We start from the raw sequence: 21,627 nt of genomic DNA, 5'->3' as shown, positions 1-21,627 counted from the left end.
ATATATAGCAAAATATTTGACACAGGTGAGTTTATAGTAAAACGTTGTATTTTGTTATAACATTACTTAGTAATATTTGTAAACCAAGGTTATTCCTATGTTTAACGTATAAGAAAGATGTACTGTATTTTCCGGCGTATAGGGCGACCTGGTGTATAAGACGACCCCCGACTTCGGCGCCGAGTTGCATGCCTAGAAAGTCGTCTTATATGCTGGAAACTACCATAATTTCCGGCATATAAGACGACTCGGCGTATAAGACGACCCCCGACTTCGGTGCCGATTTCAACGCTTTAGAAAGTCATCTTATACGCCAGAAAGTACAGTATCCATTTCTCTTTTTTCCACTTTTTGTATCATTTCTATTTTTACGGATTGCTTAATTTTGTTATCGTGCTACGTTGCTTATATTTGGTACTCTTTTAAAATAAAGAGTATTTTAAAAACAAAACAACACGTTAAAAAGCCCACAACATTACAAGACTGATGGTAATATATAATCCATAAATTCAATTTAGAAAGAGCAAATGAATAAAGCCGCCACCAGCATTACCTCTAACGCTCCTGGAAGAAGACTGGTTTTTTCCAACTTCTGCACATCTAATAAAAAAAAAAAGTGGAGGGAATAATCTAATTTCCAAGGGAGGCTCTCCCACACAACTGGTGTCCTAACTGGTAAACTGAGTTTTGTTGTTGGTCCTTAGCTCCTCCCTTGTTGAACCTGAGAGCCACCACAAGTTCCTGCTGGAAAGAACATCCCAGAAATGACCTATTCTGATTGCAGGTGGTGGTCTTGGAGACATGTGGGTGTCAAGGGTAGTGGACATGTCTCTGAGACCTTCTTCTGCCATCAGAATAGATTCAGAATAGACCTTCAGATGTCCCTCCAAGCCTGAGAACTGCTTAACATGCCCTTGTAAGAAGATATGCACAACCACTCAAGCCTAATTGACCTTGAGTGGTGAGTGGAACAAGAATCAGCCAGGAACCCGTGACTCAGTAAATCAAATTGTTGATATTCCCTCTCCATATTTGAAAGATAGTAAGGGTAGCACGCTGACCTAGTATTTCAAAAGAAGGCCCCCAGATGGCCTTATCAAAAACATTCCAATATCATGTTATCACTTATCCTGTCTCTGCCTTAGCCTTGTCTTTGTAATGTAGTGGGGGGGCAAAGATTTATAAACTCTGGCATTGCTTTTGATTAGCACTGCTTAGCTCTGTCTTATTGTTTGCACGCTAATAAATTTATACTGTATCTTCAAAACGATTTGGTTGCTTCAGGTGAGCCCGGTGTTGGCCACAACTCAAGGCATTAAGAGTTCAAAACTAGCACTCTGAATTACACTTGGAAACCTACTGGAAATCATTGCAAATGCACAGGCTTAGTTTTGCAAGCATGGACGAGAAAGGAGACAACAAACCAAGATCCCTAAATAAGCCAGGTTCCTACTAACAGAGACATGACGTAGTGTGGAATTATCCCAATGCCTACCCTACCACACCATCTGCGCAAGAAAAACGACAACTTTCCAGAATCTCTGATGATCCTTTTGCGTGAACTCAACCGGGGTGTCTCAACTGAGGCCTAAATCAGGAGTGGGGAACTATTGTGGACTTGCAACTCCCAGAATGGCTGCCTCGGGAATTCTGGGAGTTGAAATCCACCAGTTCATAAAGGAGCCATAGTTCCCCACCTCTGGAAATAAGTAAAATCAAATGCCCTGCTTACTGTATTCATAGAAGCAGTTCATCGGTTGGTTAAGGGGAGGGTTTCCTGTCCCAGATTGACCCAAATTCGGTAAAAAAAATGGTTGTACTTTCTCCTCTGTAGAAGAAGAAAAAAACGGACAAGCTGAGAAGAAATAGCAACCAAAGGACGCCTATGGGGTGCTAAATCTTCAACTGCCATGTTGCTCTCAGCCACAACTGAAAACTGCCAATTTAAACAGCTTTTCTGGCCTTCCAAACCTCTTTCTGTGGTCTAAGAAACCTCGAAACGCAACATGGGCACGTCAGCTAAATCCCATGAGGATCGGGCAACTTGGTGTTTCAGTCCAGTGCTCACCTCTTTTCCCTTTCTGCTACCACAAGGGTGATAAAGGAATCAAGGATTCTTGTACTAAAAGAATCCAGCCGGCAATCCAGAGACATCTTTACTTAAGAACTGCCAGAGTGGAAGTTTCTAGAATTTGTAGGAACGGATTTCCGTTTGACTGAGCAGGGATGGCAGAAGCATCTTATCAAGGCCACCAGTGTGATGTCAACAGCTATGAACAATCCAGGCTTCATTCAGCTTCCCACAGATCTGATCAGCAATGCGGGAAGCAGCAAGACAAGAAACAAGAAGGCAAGACAAGAAACAATGGATGGAAACTAACCAAGGAGAGAAGCAACCTGGAATTAAGGAGAAACTTCCTGACAGTAACCAGTGGGAAAAGCTTTGCCTTCAGACATTGTGGATGCTCCAACACTGGAGGTTTTAAGAAGAGACTGGACAGCCACTTGCCTGAAATGGTATAGGGTCTCCTGCTTGAGCAGGGGGTTGGATTAGAAGACCACCAAGGTCCCATCCAGCTCTATTCTGATTGATAATTAATAACAGAAAATATCTGTAGCTCTGGGATGAAATGAGGGGTCCTTGGTGATCTCTAAGCTTGGTTGCTTTCTTGCAGATATTTCATTACCCAAACTAGAGAACACCATCAGTGCTAGAATGAGAGCAAACTCCACTCTCTGCTAGGACTGATGATGCTCCCTAGTTTTATTTGGGTAATGAAATATCTGCAAGAAAACAACCAAGCTCAGAGAGCATCAATACAGGAAGACTTAAAGCTTTGCAAAGGATCACAGAGCATAGCCAGGACAAAATGAAAAATGTAGGCCAAGCTTTGCAATTTCTTCACCCAACTAGTTCAACATCTTGATCCTGATAGCATAAGGAAGAAAGCCAAGATGCAGATTCACAAAGGTAGATACCTATGTCTACCTTAGAGGGGAAACATCTCTGCTCCCAACTCAGTTCATGAAAGGTCATGAAAGGGAGCTGCACTAGTAAATGTTTTCCCCTATTTGTTTGAACGAGTAGAATCCTGTGAAGTTCTACCTGAAAGTTCAGGGAAGGGTGGATATTTCTGTTCAAGAAAATATACTGTATAATATCTCCAGGAAATTTCAGTTATGGAATCCAGGTCAAGACTTTTGCAGGCAATTATCTTACGTTATTCCACTGTACCTCTCTAATAATGGGAGGAATATATCAGGATTTCACAAAAAGAGAACTTGCTAACAAATTCTCTCTTGCTAACAAGACAGAAGCTCGTTTTCCAAGAACTGGAATCAAAAGATCAGGCAAAGATATCAGGTACAAGCAACCAGGACCGCTTGTGAATACTCAAACAGAAGCTTTATTACTGATCACCTATGTTACCAGAATCTCACCAGACTGATTACAGTTTTTTGGAAGGGTCAGGTAAAGCTTTGGGGATTCTGGGGGTGGTCAGGCTTTTGCTACTTTCTCCAGTGCAAGGACTCTAAGCTTGCCCCCTTCTTAACACCTCCCTCCATTCTAGCTGGAGATTCCACCACAAATGAGCATATTTTAAAAATATGCCTGTGTGTTTATGTGTCTGTCCTTCCATCTATCCATCCATCCATCCACCTACCTATCTGCTTACCTACATACCTACCTACCTGGTTTTTTTTTCCCATGATAGGCTCAGTTGAGCATTATGTAAAGCTTCAAATCCTCTTGCAACCTTTGGGGGGATAGATTTGATCACTTGGAGGTTTCCATCATGACAGACAGCTAAACTTTATCCTTGTTTTCTCCTAGGCTGACAAGTTAACGCCTACTTTATTGCAGGTTGAAATGTTCTGCATTTCAATGTGAAGCTTCTGTGGCCATGAGAAGAAACATTTAATTATGGAATATTATCATATATCATTTTTACAGTAGAATCAGAACAGCCGCAGGGAAAACAATCGTACAACGTTGCCACAGAAATACAGTAAAAGGCCAGACTTCCCAATCTCTGGAGGAAAATAAATATTGTTTTATTAAGTGTCTGAAACTAATGCAGTTTGTCCACAAAAGAGCCTTCGGAAATAATTTAGAAAAGATGTTTCAGTAGAGATGTAATCCGGGTGCAGCTCTTTAAAGTGTTGGCATCTTTTCCCAGGATTGCACAGCTGCCCAATGGGATTCCAAAGACAGACAGGGCTGCTTTAAAGGGCTGCTGTCAAGAATGATCCAAAGCACCTTTTCTGGAATTGAATCTGATGAGAGACACTAACCTATAAACTTGCAGAGGTGTCCAACCTTGGCAACTTTAAGACTTGGGGTCTTTAACTCCACAGGTCTTAAAGTTATCAAGTTTGGACACCCCTGCTATAGAGCAACTTAATCCTCATATCCTATTAAGGATGGACACATTAAGGAGGAGTTAAGGACTCCTCTGATTAAGAAGGACACATTATCTGAGTTGGAAGAGGAACCAGAGAACTTTAAACGACAGTCTTTAAATCCATCCAACAGTGTTTGATGAGGACTGTGAACAAGTTTCGAATCTCAAAGCTGAGGGAGAGAAAAAAAAATCCACCAGCCTACATCCATTTCACTAGAGCAAATACAATTTGCATTGGACCTGAGATCAGAAAGAGTTTTGAGGGCATCTGAGGACAATGAAAGTTCTTTTAGATCAGCAATGGGAAAGAAATAAAGAGACTTATATGAGCACCAATGGTGACAGTTCATTAAAAAAAAAAAAACTCTACTCTCCAGGCAGGAATCCCCAACAGGAGTCATGTGGGGTTATTCCTTCTCTTTTGCCCAATTAGTCAAGAGTTAGTCAATTTCAGTAATTAGGAATTTCTTTTCCCCAAGATGCCCCCTGTTTAATGCAGACCAGTAGATTATTTTTAATATGGATGGTGCTTATCCCAATCAGGGCAATCAGAGATTTCTGCTCTCTTTAATTATTGTTTTTAAATCAATAAACCAAGACAAAGGTCGCTATTCAATTCACTCTGGAAAGAAAGCAAGGGGTGACATTCACTATGGATTGCATTATGAACTGTTCTAACTCCTTCCAAAATTGAAGCCTTATGCTCTAGATATTGGATCACAGTTCGCACATTAATTCTGCTAAAGATCACTGAACAGGCAGTGGGATTAAGAAGGAGACCTGTGATTTAAGATTAAATTTATCCCTTGCTTGAGCAAATTTTGCAGCCTATAATTGCTTCACTAATCTCCAGGGGTTTGGTTCTTCTAAACAGCAACTGAAATCTAATCATTTTTAGGTTAGATTTAGATTGTCCAGAATCAATGGGATAACTAGGTTTCAATATATAAGAGGCATTTGATAAATATTTGAAAAATATTTCTGTGTGCTAAGTAAAGTAATGTGCCATATCCAACCCCCTCTATAATCTATTATGATCTTTTTAGGGCTGAAAATTGAAGATTCCTGATCTGTCTTTTCATAATCAAACTGTTTCCATGAAGAGCAACTAAGATGATCCAAAGGCCTGGAGACTAAAATATATGAAGAACAGCTGCAGGACTTGGGTTTGGCTAGTGCAGTGGTTCTCAACCTTTTTAATGCCGCGACCCCCAACTGGTTGTAAGTCGAGGACTAAACCGGTCGTAAGTCGAGGACTAAACCAGTCGTAAGTCGAGGACTACCCAACCGGTCGTAAGTTGAGGACTTTCCCTGCCCAGGAGCGCCGTGCATGCGTGGTGCCACCCCCTGCACCGGATGAGGCTTAGCTGGCAAGCAGCAGAGATGGAGCAGGCCGACCACCGGCTGGGCCACCAGCTGGCCCAGCCCAAGGGAGGTAAGGCACCCACCTGAAAAGGGGGAAAAAAATGGCGGACAGCCTTGCTTGGCGACCCCCGTGAAATGGTCAATCGACCCCAAATGGGGTTGCGACCCATAGGTTGAGAACCGCTGAGCTAGTGTCTAAAGAAAAGAAGAAATAGGGGTGATATGATAGTGGTATTCCAGCATTTGAAGGGCCGCCCCAAAGAAGAGGGGGTCAATTTATTTCCCAAAGCACCAGAGGGCAGGACAAGAAATAATGGTTGGAAACTGATCAAAAAGAGAAGCAACTTGGAATTAAGGAGAACAATTAACCAGTGGAACAGCTTGCCACCAGAAGTCATGGATGCTCCATCACTGGAGGTTTTTAAGAAGAGACTGGACAATCACTTGTCTGAGATTTATTTTTTTATTTATGAGACTTATATACCGCTTTAAGTGCAAGCACTCTCTAAGCGGTGTACACCAGTAAGCAATGTATATATATATTTATTTCCCAAAGCACCAGAGGGTACTTTGAGATGGTGTAGGTTGTCCTGTTTGAGAAGGGGGCTGGACTAGAAGACCTCCAAGGTCCCTTCCAGTTCTATTCTATTCTATTCTGTTCTGTTCTGTTCTGTTCTATTCTATTCTATTCTGACACGAGTCACAGTTGGCTAAGTTTGCACAACAAGGCAACCATGTTTTTCTAAGCACAACCAATGTGTTCACACAATACACTAAACCAAAAACTAAAGAAACTGTGACAGCCTGTTAGGATGTGTAAATGCAGTCTACACTGGATCACTCAAGTCAAGTTATTAAACTCTGGAAGGATTTCTAATATCAAAAATAGGGAGGTTCGGCTTATGAGTTTAGAATTTTTGTAATTTACTACAGAAGCTTCATGCAGGAAGCTACACACAAACAAGAACCAGGAATTAGAAGTAAATTACCACTAATCACCACAAAGCAGAATCAGGTTAAACTGAAAAACTGATGTTTCCCTGTCATCTATTTTAGTTTTAAAAGGTAGGAAGAAGCTTTGTCCCTTATAATTCATTTTTCCCAAGCTTTTTTTTTTTTTTACTTGCTGTGACAATCTCTAACTAGATAGTAACAAGCAATTGTTTTTAAACTGACAGGCTGGGGAAAAAAGATACCATAGTAATCAAAATTAAATTAAAAGTATCACTTTATAATCCTTTAGAAAGAAACAAAAAATTGATACTCTTTTTAACTGCAATTCATGGTCTGAGATTCCCTGAAGTTCAGGGTAACATATGTAAAATTATTTTACATTCACAGCTTTTGATGAGATAAGCTAAACTGTGAAATAGTTGGGGGGGGTGTTTTTTTAAAAATTATTTAATGCCTATATAGGCAGCGTACAGCAAAAGCAATAATCTCCAAAATAACCACGCTATACTAAAAAAGTATCTAATATATAAAACGGTGACTAAACATGATAAACAAACCTAGGGATGTCTCAAATTTATCTTTCCAGTGAGTTCTGCACACATATTACTAACCCTCTTTTCATTAAAAAAACAAAACAAAAACAAAATAAATGATCACATATAATTGTATTTCAACCTTTGAGACATCCTGATCCAACAAAAGCTTTCAAAAGTCACTAGGAATTATTCTGGTGTACACACACACACACACACACACACACACTTTCCTCTTTTTCCATCCCCAGACTAGATCCCCAAGAGCAAGGATGAGTCTATTTCAATCAAGCTTCCCAAGCAAATCCTGGGAGAATTCAATTACTGCATTCTTCATTTCCTGCCATCAATCAGAAAGGACAGTAAGTATCTTTAAATATGCCGGTACTTATTCAGGACATGTGTTTGTGAGAAGGGAAAATTCAAGTCAGTAAAGGGTGAAACCTAACCTGAAATTTAACTTTTGGGATTCTAGTTCTAGAAAGATGGGGGAAAGGAGAGATTTGCTTTGCTTTATGAGACACAGAAGACCCAAATATCTGCTGTGAATAGGCTTAAGTAGTAATACAGTGCCCTCTAGCATTCTTCAAGTAAGATTTGTTGTCAGCAGATACAAAATTGTTCTTTCTTTCTTTCTCTTTCTCGCTTTGAACCTTGACCACAAATCCATAAATTCTGCCTTGCAAGTGTTCTGTTCCTCCCCAGTCTCCTTATCACCCCTGATCGGATGAAAGGGGAATTAAATCCCAACCGTTCCACAATCCTAATCCCTTCCAATACAGGTTTGGATGTGAGCAAATGAGGTTATTATATAATCAAGTGATTTTTTTTTTTTTTAAATGAGCAGGGTTGCAAGTCCAACACAAAACAGGAGCACTTGGAGTGTTAACAAAAGCCTTGTTTGTCCAGAAGTTTTTCTGATTCCCAAGCAATATCTAATGCTTCATTCATCCGGATGTGTGTCTGTCTGTCTACCTGTCCGTGCATGCGTGTCTGTGTGTCTCTGTATACGTGTGTGCACATGTGTTTGTTTTAAAAGCATCCCTTTTTCACCCTGAAAAGTTGCATCAGGACATATTCCAAAGGCCTGCATTTTGTTCTTCTAGTACAGGGGTAGGCAACCTTGGCTCTTTTATGACTCGTGGACTTCAACTCCCAAAATTCCTGAGCCAGCACTGCTGGCTCAGGAATTCTGGGAATTGAAGTCCACGAGTCATAAAAGAGCCAAGGTTGCCTACCCCTGTTCTAGTACATCATCAATGCATCTATGTCTGCAAAGGCAGAGAGCATGAAATTCTAATTCTAGGTCACCAATTTTAAAGGCCCAATAAATTTCAACCTCACCGGTCCATTTCAAGATGCCTAGTTTGAAACCAGATTCCAAAGAAAAAGATCCCTCTCAACTCTTTCAGTAACCTTTTCATATAAGCAGGAAGGATTTGCAAATAACACTCTGGAGTCATTTTAACAGCGTTCTTCTTTCAAATCCCTGCCTCCTATGATAGGAGTATCTCACTTAACCGTGTTCCAATTCACCGACACAAATATGCAATGCTATTCACATTTTAGTTAGTCCTCTCTGTCTCAATAAACTCATCTTACAGTCCAATGAATTTTCGGGTTTCTACTGATAATGGTGCCATCATCTAAATTACGACTTGTATAATACAAAGGCGGGGGACACGGATACAGCACAGGTCTGTAGTCCATACTTTAATGGGGCTAAGAAGATTGTATTGATTCCCCCCCCCAAAAGGTTGTCATCACTGTACCCTTCACAACAGAAACACAATCAACCCAAGCAGTAACTTGCAACAACGGGGTGTTTACGCAATGCCCGCCAAGGGTGAACCCACTCATCTTTTGCAACATGCCAATGGAATTTGGGGCAGATTCAGAAAATGTTGGCGGGGAGGGAAGGGGAGGGAGTGGAAGAGAAAGAGAAGTAGAGCCCTGCCAGTCTCATTCTAAAGCAATCAGGGAAATTATTACATTAGGTCATATCAGGACTTCTGGGGGGGGGCAGGGGGGTTCAGAAAATGAAATGGGGAGGGGAGAGAATAGGAAAGGATTCTGCCAACTTATGCAAGCAGGAAAAAAAAAATAGCAAAGGACCCAGAACAGCAATTACGAAGTTTTTTTTTGGGGGGGGGGGAAACCACCTTTCTCTTTTAAAAAAAGAAAAAGCTTCCCATAGCACAACATCCAGAGAGAAACAACTACAAAGCAAGTACCGTCCACATTGCTGCTGCTCCTATCCGGCCCGGTACCCACCGGCGCAACCCGGCCCTAACCCACCCCCCCCCGATTTCCCCAACTCCAAGGTGTACCCGACCCAGCGCGCCGCGCAAGGCGGAGGATCTCTCCGGTGCAGCGCCTTGGGGATCTCTCCAAGGCAGGCAGGGCATCCGCAAGGCTTCCGAGGCATCAAAGAAGGCGCCGGACCGCTTCGCAACTTTTCCCCCAGGCGGGGGGGGGGAGGAGGGGAGGGGAGGGGGCGTGGAGAGGGTCGCCACCGGGGGAGGCGGCAGAGCCTGGCAGTGGAGCCGCCAGTCTAGCACCTCCCGAAAGGGCCCAGGGATGGGGTGGGGGAGGGGGCGGTGGAAGTGGGGGAGGGGGGGCAAGGCAAGAGAGGTGTGGCAAGCATCAAGCCGAGGCTTCAAGAAGAAGCGGAGGAAGAGGAGAAGGAGCAGGAGGAGGAGGAGGAGGAGGAGGGAGGCGAGGCGCGCCACTGCGCCAGCATCCCTTCCGCAGACCTGGTCCAGCCGGAGGAGCATCCATGCCCAACCTGGCGCCCCCGCCTCCCTGCCTCCCTCCCCATCCTGCGGTGAAGCTCTCCTCCCTCCTCCCCCAACCCTGCAGGGGCGCCCCCCCCCTCGCTGCTAATGCGGGCGGCGGGCGGGGGGGGGCAAGGCGCCCCCTCCCTCCCTCCCTCCCCCTTCCCCTCCCCGGCGCCTTTACCAGGCGAGCTTGAAGCCTTTCATCAGGACCGTCACGAGCAGGCGCTGCCCGGCTCCTTGGCCAGCCCCGGACGACGCCGGCGGAGCGGCTCCCAAGACATACTGGACCAGGCCGGGCAAGCGGAGGCTGCTGTTGCCGCCGCCGCCGCCGCCGCCGGAGATGCGCGCCGCCCCGGGGTAGCCGGGCCAGGAGAGGCCGGCGGGGCGCAGGCGTGGAGGGCGGGCGGGCGCGGACTTGGCGGGGCGCGGGCAGCCCGGGCAGGCCAGCGAGGAGGCGGCGGCGGGGATCAGGCCATGGCGCGGTCCGCGGGAACGGGAGGGACGCCGCCGCCGCTTCTGCGCCTCTTCCTCCTCCTCGCCTCGGGGCGCCCCGGCGCAGCGCCGCCGGCCTGCCCACTCACCCGGCCAGCCGGCCGGCCAGCGCGCCCGCCCAAGGCCCGCCCTTTAAAGGCGCCCGGCCGCGGCAGAGGCAGCCGGCGGAAGAGGCAGCAGCAGCCGCGGCCGAGCTGGCCCGGCCTCCGTCCCGGCAGCGCACGGGAGCCCCGGTATCCAAAGCGGGCGGGGAAGGAGGGAGGAGGCGGAGGGGGTAGCCTGGCCGGCTGGGTTCCGTGGGGAGCCCGGAGATGCGCGCTAGATGCGCTGGGGCTGGGCTGCGGCTGGCGCACCTGTGGGTCCCCCCCCCCCGGCTTGGATCGGGACGGGCGGGCGCAGCGCAGGCGGCGCTTTTGCATCCTCTGCCCGGCTGCGATGTTTCCCTGGAGGGGGGGAGGGACGCGGGGGGGGGAGGCTGGAGCCCTGGGCAAATGGGGAACGGGCGGGGGTCGCCTGGGCGCTGAAGAGCCTTGCGCGGGGAAAGGGTGGAGGTGGTGGTGTGGGGGGGGGGGGAAACAAGCATTTTGCTCCGGATCAGAAGCGCCCTCCTGGCTTCCCTTCTCGGAGCTGGGCTTCCCCCACCTCGCCCCCCCCCTCCCTTTCTTGGGAAGAGGAGGAGGGGGCTTTAATAAATAAAGCCTGATGGACTCGCCTGCTCGCACGTGCTCGGAAGAGGGGCGGCCTCCCCAGCCTTGGCTTGCTGGTTGCCACACCTCTCCCTCCCCCCCCCCCTCCGACTCCCCCAGCCCTAGGCTTTCGCGTGCGCGGGTGCCTTGTAGCAGCCTCGCTGCCCTAGCCCGGAATTAATAACTGAGAAAAACGGGGGACGTTGGGATGATGGTTTTTATCGTTGGAAGAGGCTGTTGCAAGGCGCTTTCCTTAAGCCGGCCCTTTTAGAAATGGCCCAGTGAGGGGGGAAACCAGAAAGAGATTTTTTAAAAAAAAAACAAAACGAGGGGGAGGTAAAATAACAGATTAAAGGAGTTGGAAGGGATCTCGGGAGATCCTCTAGACCAGTGGTTCTCAACCTTTTTAATGCCGCGACCCCCAACTGGTCGTAAGTCGAGGACTACTCAACTGGTGCAGCACCGTTTGCAGAATGGGACTTTTGGCGGGCTCAGCAGGGCCGAGACAGCCTGGACAATTCCTATTGGCTCTCTATTCAAGAGAGTCTATTCTATTGGCTTTCGAAAGCCAATAGAATAAAAGGGAGGAGCACAACTACGGAAAAGGGGGGAAAAATGGCAGACTGCGTTGTTTGGCGACCCCCATGAAATGGTCGTTCGACCTCAAATGGGGCCCCGACCCACAGGTTGAGAACCGCTGTTCTAGACCAACCTCTTGGACTAGAAGATCTCCAAGATCCCTTCCAACTCCGTGGAGGTGGTGACCCTCTGAGAGCTGAATGCAAAGAAATTTCATTTTAATGTATGCCGATTCATGTACATTCAAAGTAACAATAAAATTATTATTCTATTCTATTCTATTCTAATTCAATTTACCTCCCCCACCCTCTCAGACAAATGGCTGTCCGATCTCTTCCTCCAGTGTTGGAGCATCCATAATATCTGGAGGCAACTCGTTCCACTGATTAATTCAGTGGTTCTCAACCTTTCTAATGCCGTGACCCCATAATACAGTTCCCCATGTTGTGGTGACCCCCAAGTGGGTGTGGCCACCAATAAGAGGGAGTAGGACAGCTAGGGAAAAGAGAAAAAAATGGCAGACAGCGTGGTTTGGCGACCCCCGTGAAATGGTCGTTCGACCCCAAATGGGGTCCCGACCCACAGGTTGAGAACTACTGGATTAATTGTTCTAACTGTCAGGAAATTTCTCCTTTCTTTCTGAAAACCTCACGTGTTTAACTTGCAATGGGTTCTTTGGTCCCAAAGAAAGTCTATTTGCTACATAAAACCCTTTTCCAATTATTCTACAGCCCAAAGCTGGGTGGGGAAGCTTCCCATTTGCTATCCCCCCTTTTCACCCCTCTCCCCCCCCCTTCCCAAATGAAGCCCTCCTACCCTGGGCATCTGATGGAACAAAGTTGCAGCACAAGCCCTATGATAAAATTGGTGACTTGGAAAACATGGAACAGCATCAGACTCCTGATCATTTGTCAGGACAGTCTGAGGAACTCAAAAACCTTTACCCAGCTCAGTTTGCCATTTAGCAAAAGTCAGCGTTGAGTAGATTCCCTCCTTGGGGACAAGCTAATAATCCATCCCCCTAACTATTATTCCAAACAAGCCACCAAAAAACGTTTTTCGTGGCTTGTTTGGAATAATAGTTATGCACCGGCTCTGATTTGCCCGTTGAGCTCTGCACATGAAAAGCAACAAAAAAACGTAAAGGATAAGGAAGATTTCTTGGGGGGGGGGGTAAGAGGACCTGTCACACACAGGCCAGGATTTCTTCCAAGTTTCAATATAAGCATCTTGGGGGGATGAATCCACACATTTTGGCATGCAATGTATTATGGGGAAGGGGAGGTGATGCAAGCACGTGTGCAATACTGTAGAGACAAAAAAAGTATTTAAACAGTGAGGAGGAGAGACGTGGAGAAAGACTCCGGAGTTAAGTATTTGAAGGCACTAGAGGGAGGGAGGGAGGGAGGGTAGGAGGAGGGAAGAAGAAAAGGAAGGGGAGAAAGAAGAGAAGGAGAGGAAGGGAGAAAGGAGGGAAGGAAAGGAGGACAGAAGGAAGGGAGGGAGAAAAGGAAGGGGAGAAAGGAAAGGAGAGGAAGGGAGAAAGGGAAGGAGAAGGAGGACAGAAGGAAAGGAGAGAGAAAGGGAAGGGGAGAGCGATGAAAAGGAAAGGGAGGACAGAAGGGAGGGAGGGAGAAAATGGAGGTGAGGGAGGGAGGAAGAAAGGAAGGAAGTCATTGAATTAAGAAGGAAACAATGCAACCCATGCTAGCAAAGACGCTTCAAAGCATTAATTATGGAAGGGAGGGAGGAAAGGATGAGGAACAGGAACTGAAAGTTTTCCGTTCTCTAATGGTGCATCCATGTGCTATTGTGTTTATAGCATGCCCTGAGAAAGTATGATTTTCAAGAGCATCAAATGTGCTTCTCTTTGTAACTGCTGGGCTCTCTGCCGCACAGATTTTCTTACTTCTTTTTTAAAAAAAGAGTCTCTTAATTTAAAATATGCACCTGCAAAGTACATGCCACACTTTAGCATCAACTTTATGTACCTTTGTGTCCCCTGGTGTTCTTAACAAATACCCTGCAGTTTAGCCAAGACCTTTCAGCAAGTTATTCAATTCTCTTGCTTTCCTTTCTCCGCTAAAAAAATATATATAATAAAATGTTGAAAATCCTTTCTAGGCTACATTCGACTATTTTGAACAATTAAGTGGTATGCGGATTCTAAATAACAACTTTACATCTATTGGGGTAGGTAGGATTTCAATCTGAAAACTGCATCCAACACTGAGCTTTGGGAGATAGGCAGTTCCAGGGGCGTACGGTCAGTCTGAAAGTGTAAAAATAAAACAAAATAAAGCTAAACATTAAAGCTATATATATATTCATCTGGAAATGAAAGTTCGTCAGCTGGTGAGGGGAAATGACACAGCCCACGAGGACAAATTCTGAGGAAATCTGAAATAGTAACCCCTAATCTAAACATATCTACAGCCACATCCAGAGACTGTATCTGTCACAAGCCGGAAACCATCAAGAATGAGAGAATTGGTTTGGTCTAGCTGTTAAGGCACCAAGTTAGAAATCAGGAAACTGTCAGTTCTTGCCCTGCTTTACATACAAGGCCACCTGGGTGACCTTGGGGCAGTCCCCCCCCCCCTCAGCCCCAGGAAGAAGGAGGAGGCAACGGCAAACTACTTCCAAAATCTCGCCAAGAAACCTTTAGGGACAAGTGCAGGCAGTTGTCAGGAGTCAAATACTGACTCAGAGACACACACAATATGCAGTATATCTATATACCTATACAAAATTATATCTATCTATCTAGATTTCTGTCTAGCTAGCTAGCTATATTTCTTATCTATCATCCGTCTACCTGTGTATCTATCTATCTATCTATCTATCTATCTATCTATCTATCTATCTATCTATCTATCTATCTAGATTTCTGTCTAGCTAGCTAGCTATATTTCTTATCTGTCTACCTGTGTATCTATCTATCTATCTATCTATCTATCTATCTATCTATCTATCTATCTATCTATCTATCTATCTATCTATCTATCTATCTATGTAGGTCTTTGGTTGTTCGGGTTTTCTCCCGCGTAAAATTGGAAGTGTCTTGGCAATGTTTCGAGGAGCAAACGAAGCTGAAAACACCAGCCGGAAGATGACGAATGGGACTTCGTCGAAATGTCGCCAAGACACTTCCAATTTTACGCAGGAGAAAACCCAAACAACCAAAGACCTACATACAAACACCCGCGAAAACCTCAGAAAACAACTATCTATCTATCTATCTATCTATCTATCTATCTATCTATCTATCTTTATCTAGGTTTCTGTCTAGCTAGCTAGCTATATCTCTTATCTATCATCCATCTGTCTGTCTATCTGTGTCTGTCTGTCTATCTATCTATCATCTAGTTTGGTCAAAGAGATAATTAAGAGATAGATAGATAGATAGATAGATAGATAGATAGATAGATAGATAGATAGATATAGATTATGGAAAGGATAAGCAATCTTATAGCACAAATGACCGGACAGGGCCCTCCACTTTTCCTATACATGTAGTCCTCGACTTACAACAGTTCATTTAGTGACCATTCAAAGTTACAAAGGCACTGAAAAAAGTGACTTATGACCGTTTTTCACAGTTGTGACCTTTGCAACCTCCCCATGATCACATGATCAAAATTCAGAGGCTCGGCAACTGGTTCATACTTACGACCGTTGCCGTGTCCCCGGGGGTCACGGGATCCCCTTTTGTGACCTTCTGACGAGCAAAGTCAGTGGGGAAGCCTGATTCACTTAACAACCATGTTACTCATTTAACAACTGCAGTGATTCCCTTAACAAAGGCGGCAGGAATTGTCGTAAAACAGGATTCACCAAATATATTTCTCACTTAGCAACATTAAATTCCGGGGTCAATTGTGGTCGTAAGTTGAGGACCCTGCTCATGTATGCATTAATCCCTTTTCAAGGGGGATCTAGATATTACACCCCAGGCTCATCAGGGTCACATCTGATCCCAGGGGGCTCCCCCCCCCCATTCCACTACAAGCATCAGAAGAAGACTTCTTTGGTGCTCCAAGGGAACATGCACAAGTGGGGTGCAGAAGGGAGAAGTTGGAGCAGAAAGTCAGGGATAGGAAGAAATTCCTCCAGCCCTCTTGAGGTCTATTGCAGTGTTTCCCAAACTTGACAATTTTAAGGCATGTGGACTTCAACTCCCAGAATTCCACAGCCAGCGTTGCTGGCTGTGGAATTCTGGGAGTTGAAGTCCTCATGCCTTAAAATTGTCAAGTTTGGGAAACACTGGTCTATTGGAAGACCCTGAGTTTAGAATGGCACACTTTCTGGTCCCCAAAGAATATTTTGGGGATTGCCGGGGGGGGGGGGAGATGAGACTGTAGGGAGGAATTCAGAAATGCAAGAAAAGGAAGAATTTGCCAAGCAAAGCCACTTACGCACAAGGAGGACGGCAGCATTTCCATCCTACCTTTGCTGTCGCCACATCAGATGTCTCCATACTTTCTGCTTGGCCTATCAGTCAACCAGGAGCGGGGAGGAAGGGGGAAAGAAGGGAAAAATAAAACATGAGGTGAAGTGACAGTTCAGGAAAAGACACAGAGTTGTGCAGATGGATAAAGAGCTGGAGGAGGAGGAGGAGGAGGAGGAGGAGGAGGAGGAGGAGGAGGAGGAAGAGGAGGAGGAGGAGAAGCAATCCGTCTGGCCATTCGTGGTGGAGAATAAGGTGTGGGTAAGAGGAAGCATGGAAAGGAAGCCTTGCATGATGTAAAAGGAGGGGGGGGGAAGCACAGGCTCCTACAATCAAATGCTGAGCCTCGTGAGAGACACTGTTCCAGCAGCAAACAGATGTTTCTCATGGCTTCCTTGGGGAGGAGCAAAGTTCTAACATGCAGGAGAAGAAGCATCTCCTCGTTCTCCCAACTTCTCCGTCCGCAGAGCCTTCAGGAAACGGAAGAGTCCCTGGCCTTCTTGGATCGGTACCAGGCATGGCTTAGCTATGGAAAAGCTCAAAAAGCAAGGGAAGGAATAGGAAGGGGGAAGGTGAGAGGTGGCCTCGTAGATAGGAAGGAAGGAAGGAAGGAAGGAAGGAAGGAAGGAAGGAAGGAAGGAAGGAAGGGAGGGAGGGAGGGAGGGAGGGAGGGAGGGAGGGAGAAGCAGAAGGGGAGGGGAAGAAGGGAAGGGGCGGAAGGAAGGAAGGAAGGAAGGACGGAAGGAAGGGAAGGAAAGCTAGAAGGGGGGGGAAGCAGAAGGAAGGGAAGGAAGGAAGGAAGGAAGGGAGGGAGGGAGAAGGAAGGGAAGCAGGAAAGAAGCAGAAGGGGAGGGGAAGCAGAAGGGAAGGGAGGAAGGGAGGAAGGAAGGGAGGGAGGGAGGGAGGGAGGGAGGGAGGGAGAAGCAGAAGGGGAGGGGAAGCAGAAGGGAAGGGAAGGGAGAGAAGGGAGGGAGGGCAGAAAGTCATGAGAAAAGCCATAAAGATGCAGGAGAACATAGATGGGAAGGACAAGCATAACTCAAAGATGCTCTGAATAGGACTTGGAGCAGAAAGGAGGAGGAGGAATAGGAAGAAGTAGAGGAGATGGCAGCAGGAGATCTTTATCATCCATACTGTGAAGGGGGAGAGAAAACCCAACACACCTCACCCTCCCCTCCTCCCAAAATAAAGCCTACTTAACTGGTCCTTCCCTTCAACCAGCCTGCCCCGGGCACTGAAAAGATCAAGTCATCCTTTCAGGTAAACTTTGGAGAGGGATGGTCTCTGCAGCAGAAGCCCCACCTTTTCCAGCCAGCCCCGGCCTCTCATCCAGCCCTATTCATCATCCCGGGTTTTCTGCCCAGCAGGGATTCGGCTTCTCTCCATCTTCACGGATTGCAGTTCCCCTTCCTGTCCTACTTTCCAGCAGTGCATCAGAGGATGCTCACGAGAGCCGGGCTCCAGAAATGGAGGAGCTCAACTCTTAAGAACAGATCCAGAGAGCAAAAAAGAAAAAAAAAACTCTTTTGTGGGGAGGGTAGGGGGGCTGGGGGGGAAAGGAGATGCCTGGCTGCAGAAGACGGCATGCGTTCTTCCTTGAACTGCTTTGTTTTCTCTTATAAACATAAAAAATGTCCCCCCTTTTTTTTGTCTTCCCCAAATCCACCCCTTTCATTAAATCTCTGGCTTAAATCCCCCCCCCCCTCAATTCAGGTTTCTGCAACCTGGGGATCCCAGCAGCAACGTTATTTTTCTTCAACGTTGAAGAATTGCTCATTTGGAAGAAAATTGCCTTGCAAGCCCGTTCCCCATGTCTAGATCCCTCTGCTCGTTCAGACAGAAGTCACTTTTCTTCATGTTACTGAGGCGATGAGGCTAAAATGACCTTAGGGATTTGCAAAAGAGCCTGTTGTAAGAATGTAGCCCACATTTTAGCTTGTTGTATAAGCCAGGCCATCCCACTAAGACAGCACACTTGGACATAGCGTGTTATATGAAAATAGCAATCGCAGCTGGTCCTCAACTTACAACCACAATGGAGCACAAAATTTCCGTTGTTAAGTGAGACATTTTTTAAAGTGAATTTTGCCCCATTTTACCACCTTCTTTGCCCCAGTTGTTAAGTGAACCCCTACAGTTGTGAAGTTAGTGACACAGCTGTAAAGTGAATCTGGCTTCCCCCCCCTTGACTTGCCTTGTCAGTAGGTCCTAAAAGGGGATCACGTGACCCCAGGACACGGCGACCGTCATAAACATGAACCAGTTGCCAGTGGTCCAAATTTTGATCACGTGATCTCAGGGACGCTACAACGGTCGTAAGGGTGAAAAACAGCCATAAGTCGCTTTTTTCAATGCCGTTGTAACCCAACCCTTCGGCTGTGACCCACTGCTGGTCACTAACAAACTGTTGTAAGTCAAGGACAACAGTTGTATATTCTGATTTCCCAAGTTTAGGATTAAGGGCATTGAATGACTCTCTAACACAGCGTTTCTCAACCTTGATAACTTGAAGACGTGTGGACTTCTGCTCCCAGCATTCCCTAGCCAGCATGGGGAGGGGGTTGTGGCTGGCTGGGAATGCTGGGAGTAGAAGTCCACACCTCTTCAGGTTGCCAAGGTTGAGATACACGGGGCATGGCTTTCGCTTTGGTCTCCAAACCCAACAGAGCTTTGGGGGGCAACGTAATCCTTCTCAGAAACATCTCAAAGTAGCCTCAGCCTTTCCCTAAATCGTACTACAGCTGGAGAAGGCAGATGTTCCATCTCAGGAAAAGGGTTCAGCTGATAGATGTTATGCTCCCCTTTCTCTGAAGCATCTTTTTGGCAATCGAATGAGAGGTCCCGCACAACCTTAAACAGAAGCTCAACCGAGATACACTGCAACAGTCATGTTAGAATTTGTCACAGACAGATGCTTATACAACACAGAGCATAGAATACAGAATAGCAGAGTTGGGAGGGACCTTAGAGATCTTCCACTCTGATCCCCTGCCCAAGCAGGAGACTGGACAAAATGCTTGTCCGATCTCTTCTTAAAAACTTCCAGTCCTATTTCATGAAGCTAAGCTTTCGACTCCTTTCTTATTGAAAAATATACGATTTAGAAAAGTTTGTGTACGATTCCCAACCCTTGGACTTCTGAAGTAAAGTGTTCTGTGCACGTCACAGAGGGAGGAAGAGAGGTTTAAAAGTGAGACAACCTGCACATACAATTTGAAATGTCTTAAATCAGTGGTTCTCAACCTTTTTAATGCTGCGACCCCTAACCAGTCGTAAGTCGAGGACTACTCAACCGGTCGGAAGTCGAGGACTACTCAACTGGTGCAGCACCGTTTGCAGAATAGGGCTTTTGGCGGGCTCAGCAGGGCAGAGACACCCTGGAAAGCCAATAGAATTAGACTCTATTCAAGAGAGTCTTTCAAAAGCCAATAGAATAAAAGGGAGTAGCACAGCTAAGGAAAAGGGGGGAAAAATGGCGGACTGCATTGTTTGGCAACCCCCGTGAAATGGTCGTTCGACCCCAAATGGGGTCCCAACCCACAGGTTGAGAACCACTGTCTTAAATGATGAAGATGGAAGCAGTGGCAGTCCTATTCAGCAACAGGGGTGTTTGATATTGTTCAAAACACCTCTGGGACAAAAAAAAAAAAAAAAGAGCAAGCACTTGTATAAGAAGGTTGCAATTCCCTCTTGGTTACATTTCTAACAGTAGGTAATTACAAGGCCACCTTTTCTCATGAGAAAGGATAGAAGCACGAGGCACGAGCTGTCAGCTGCAAAGATCTGAAGCCATAAATTAGCATGTTTGTTATCCTCTGCAGTTGCCCCCTTAATAACATCTGCAGGATGCATCTTGGTTTGGTGTGAGCATTTCATGAGAAAATTAGCAGGCCTTGCATAGAGTTCTCAGAAAAAGCTTTCTCTACACCTACATCTTTACGCTGAAGAGGGAACAGATAAATTTACTGGAAATGGATGCAAGTCAGAGGTGGCACAGATTGAGGATTCCATAAGGCTGAGAAATAGGACTCCCGAAGCATAAAAATAATACAGTGAGAGTTATAAATAATTCCAGATAAATAGTTAGATAAGCATATGTGTCTTTTTTTTTCAATCCTGATTAACCACATTTAGAAACGATGCATTCTTGGTCCCATATTTATTAGTTTCAAAGTTTCAAATTCCCAGTTTTGGACAATAAAGTGTTGAAAAAAACCTGGGGAGGGATTCAAACTTTACTTCCCTTTTACAATAAAGATCCAAATTAGTTTTACTACCAACTTTCACTTAAAATATCAACTAAATACCCATTCTCAACTTGGGTTGCTAACCTGCCGTGAATTGCTTATCCAGTTTGATCAGATTACGGTCCCCAAAGTCAAACATTTCTATCAGATTTGACTTTGTGCTGGAGAATTTGCAAGTTTCTAAGCATGAAGGGGAAGTGAGCAACATAAGGGGAGAAAATCTGATTCCCTGTGAGAACAGCTTCTCCTCTAACATTACTGTTTTCCCATTTGTTGAGCTGGACAGATATAGTCCCGGTGAGCCAACGATACGTCTTCACAAAATGCAGGTAGTCCTCAATTTACAACAGTTCATTTAGTGACCGTTGGAAATTACAACAGCATGGGGAAAAAAAGTCTTATCACTGTGTTTTCACACAGCTGTTGCAGCATCCCCATGGTCATGTGATCAAAATCCAGGCACTTGGCAACCGATCCATGTTTATGACGGTCGTAGTGTCACGTGATCCCCTTTTGCAACCTTCTGTCAAGCAAAACCCGTGGGGAAGCCAGATTCACTTAACAACCATGTTACTGCAGGGATTCCCTTAACCCAGGGGTCCTCAAGCTTGGCCACTTTAAGACTCGTGGACTTCAACTCCCAGAATTCCCCAGCCAGCTTTGCTGGCTGAGGAATTCTGGGAGTTGAAGTCCACGAGTCTTAAAGTGGCCAAGCTTGAGGACCCCTGCCTTAACTGCTCTGGTGAGAAAGTTGATAAAAGGGAGCAAAACTCACTTCACCAATGTTCTCGCTTAGCAACAGAAAGCCGAGCCCAACTGTGGGAACTCACGTATCTTGAAATCAGAAGCTATCTTCTAACCTCAGGAATTTAGGAGTTCCCGCCTAACGTTCTGAAGTGTTTGCCAAATGCTTTGCCAAAGCGGACCAGGCTCAAATGTGTTTGGGAAAGCTTGAATCATGGAAACGTCATGGACAGCCCTAACTGGCTCCATTCCCTGAGGAGTAGGAAACTGCCCTTGAGCCTTGGCTCACAGAGTCATCGTGAAGCAAAGGCTCCTTCCCACCACAGATATTCTGATCCTCCCAAAGGACGCATCCCTTGAGCGACTGGATGAACGCGCAGAATCTTACAGC

At 45.9% G+C, this 21,627-nt stretch overlaps 1 protein-coding gene across 23 annotated transcripts in view; it reads right to left on the bottom strand.

Moving 5' to 3' along the window:
* GRAMD1B (GRAM domain containing 1B) overlaps window positions 1–21,627 on the bottom strand; it is a 128,190-nt gene that overhangs the window by 56,534 nt on the left and 50,029 nt on the right. For 2 of the 23 annotated variants that reach the window (XM_039368519.1, XM_039368512.1), the window contains one exon: window positions 16,246–16,289. The exons of 18 other annotated variants lie outside the window; for them this stretch is intronic. In XM_039368519.1, coding sequence (XP_039224453.1) covers window positions 16,262–16,289 — 28 coding nt within the window. In that variant the 3' untranslated portion in view covers window positions 16,246–16,261. Of the gene's footprint in view, window positions 1–553; window positions 1,981–9,593; window positions 9,615–10,219; window positions 10,634–16,245; window positions 16,290–21,627 lie in introns of those variants that run through there. 3 more of the 23 variants (XM_039368511.1, XM_039368517.1, XM_039368516.1) reach the window with 3 other exon arrangements.

The sequence above is a fragment of the Crotalus tigris genome, unplaced genomic scaffold, assembly GCF_016545835.1.
Source record: "Crotalus tigris isolate CLP2741 ecotype Arizona unplaced genomic scaffold, ASM1654583v1 scf7180000020815.588926, whole genome shotgun sequence".
In the NCBI taxonomy this organism is placed as follows: Eukaryota; Metazoa; Chordata; class Lepidosauria; order Squamata; family Viperidae; genus Crotalus; species Crotalus tigris.
Note: the sequence above shows the minus strand (reverse complement) of the source record. Positions and strands in the feature narration are given on the sequence as shown.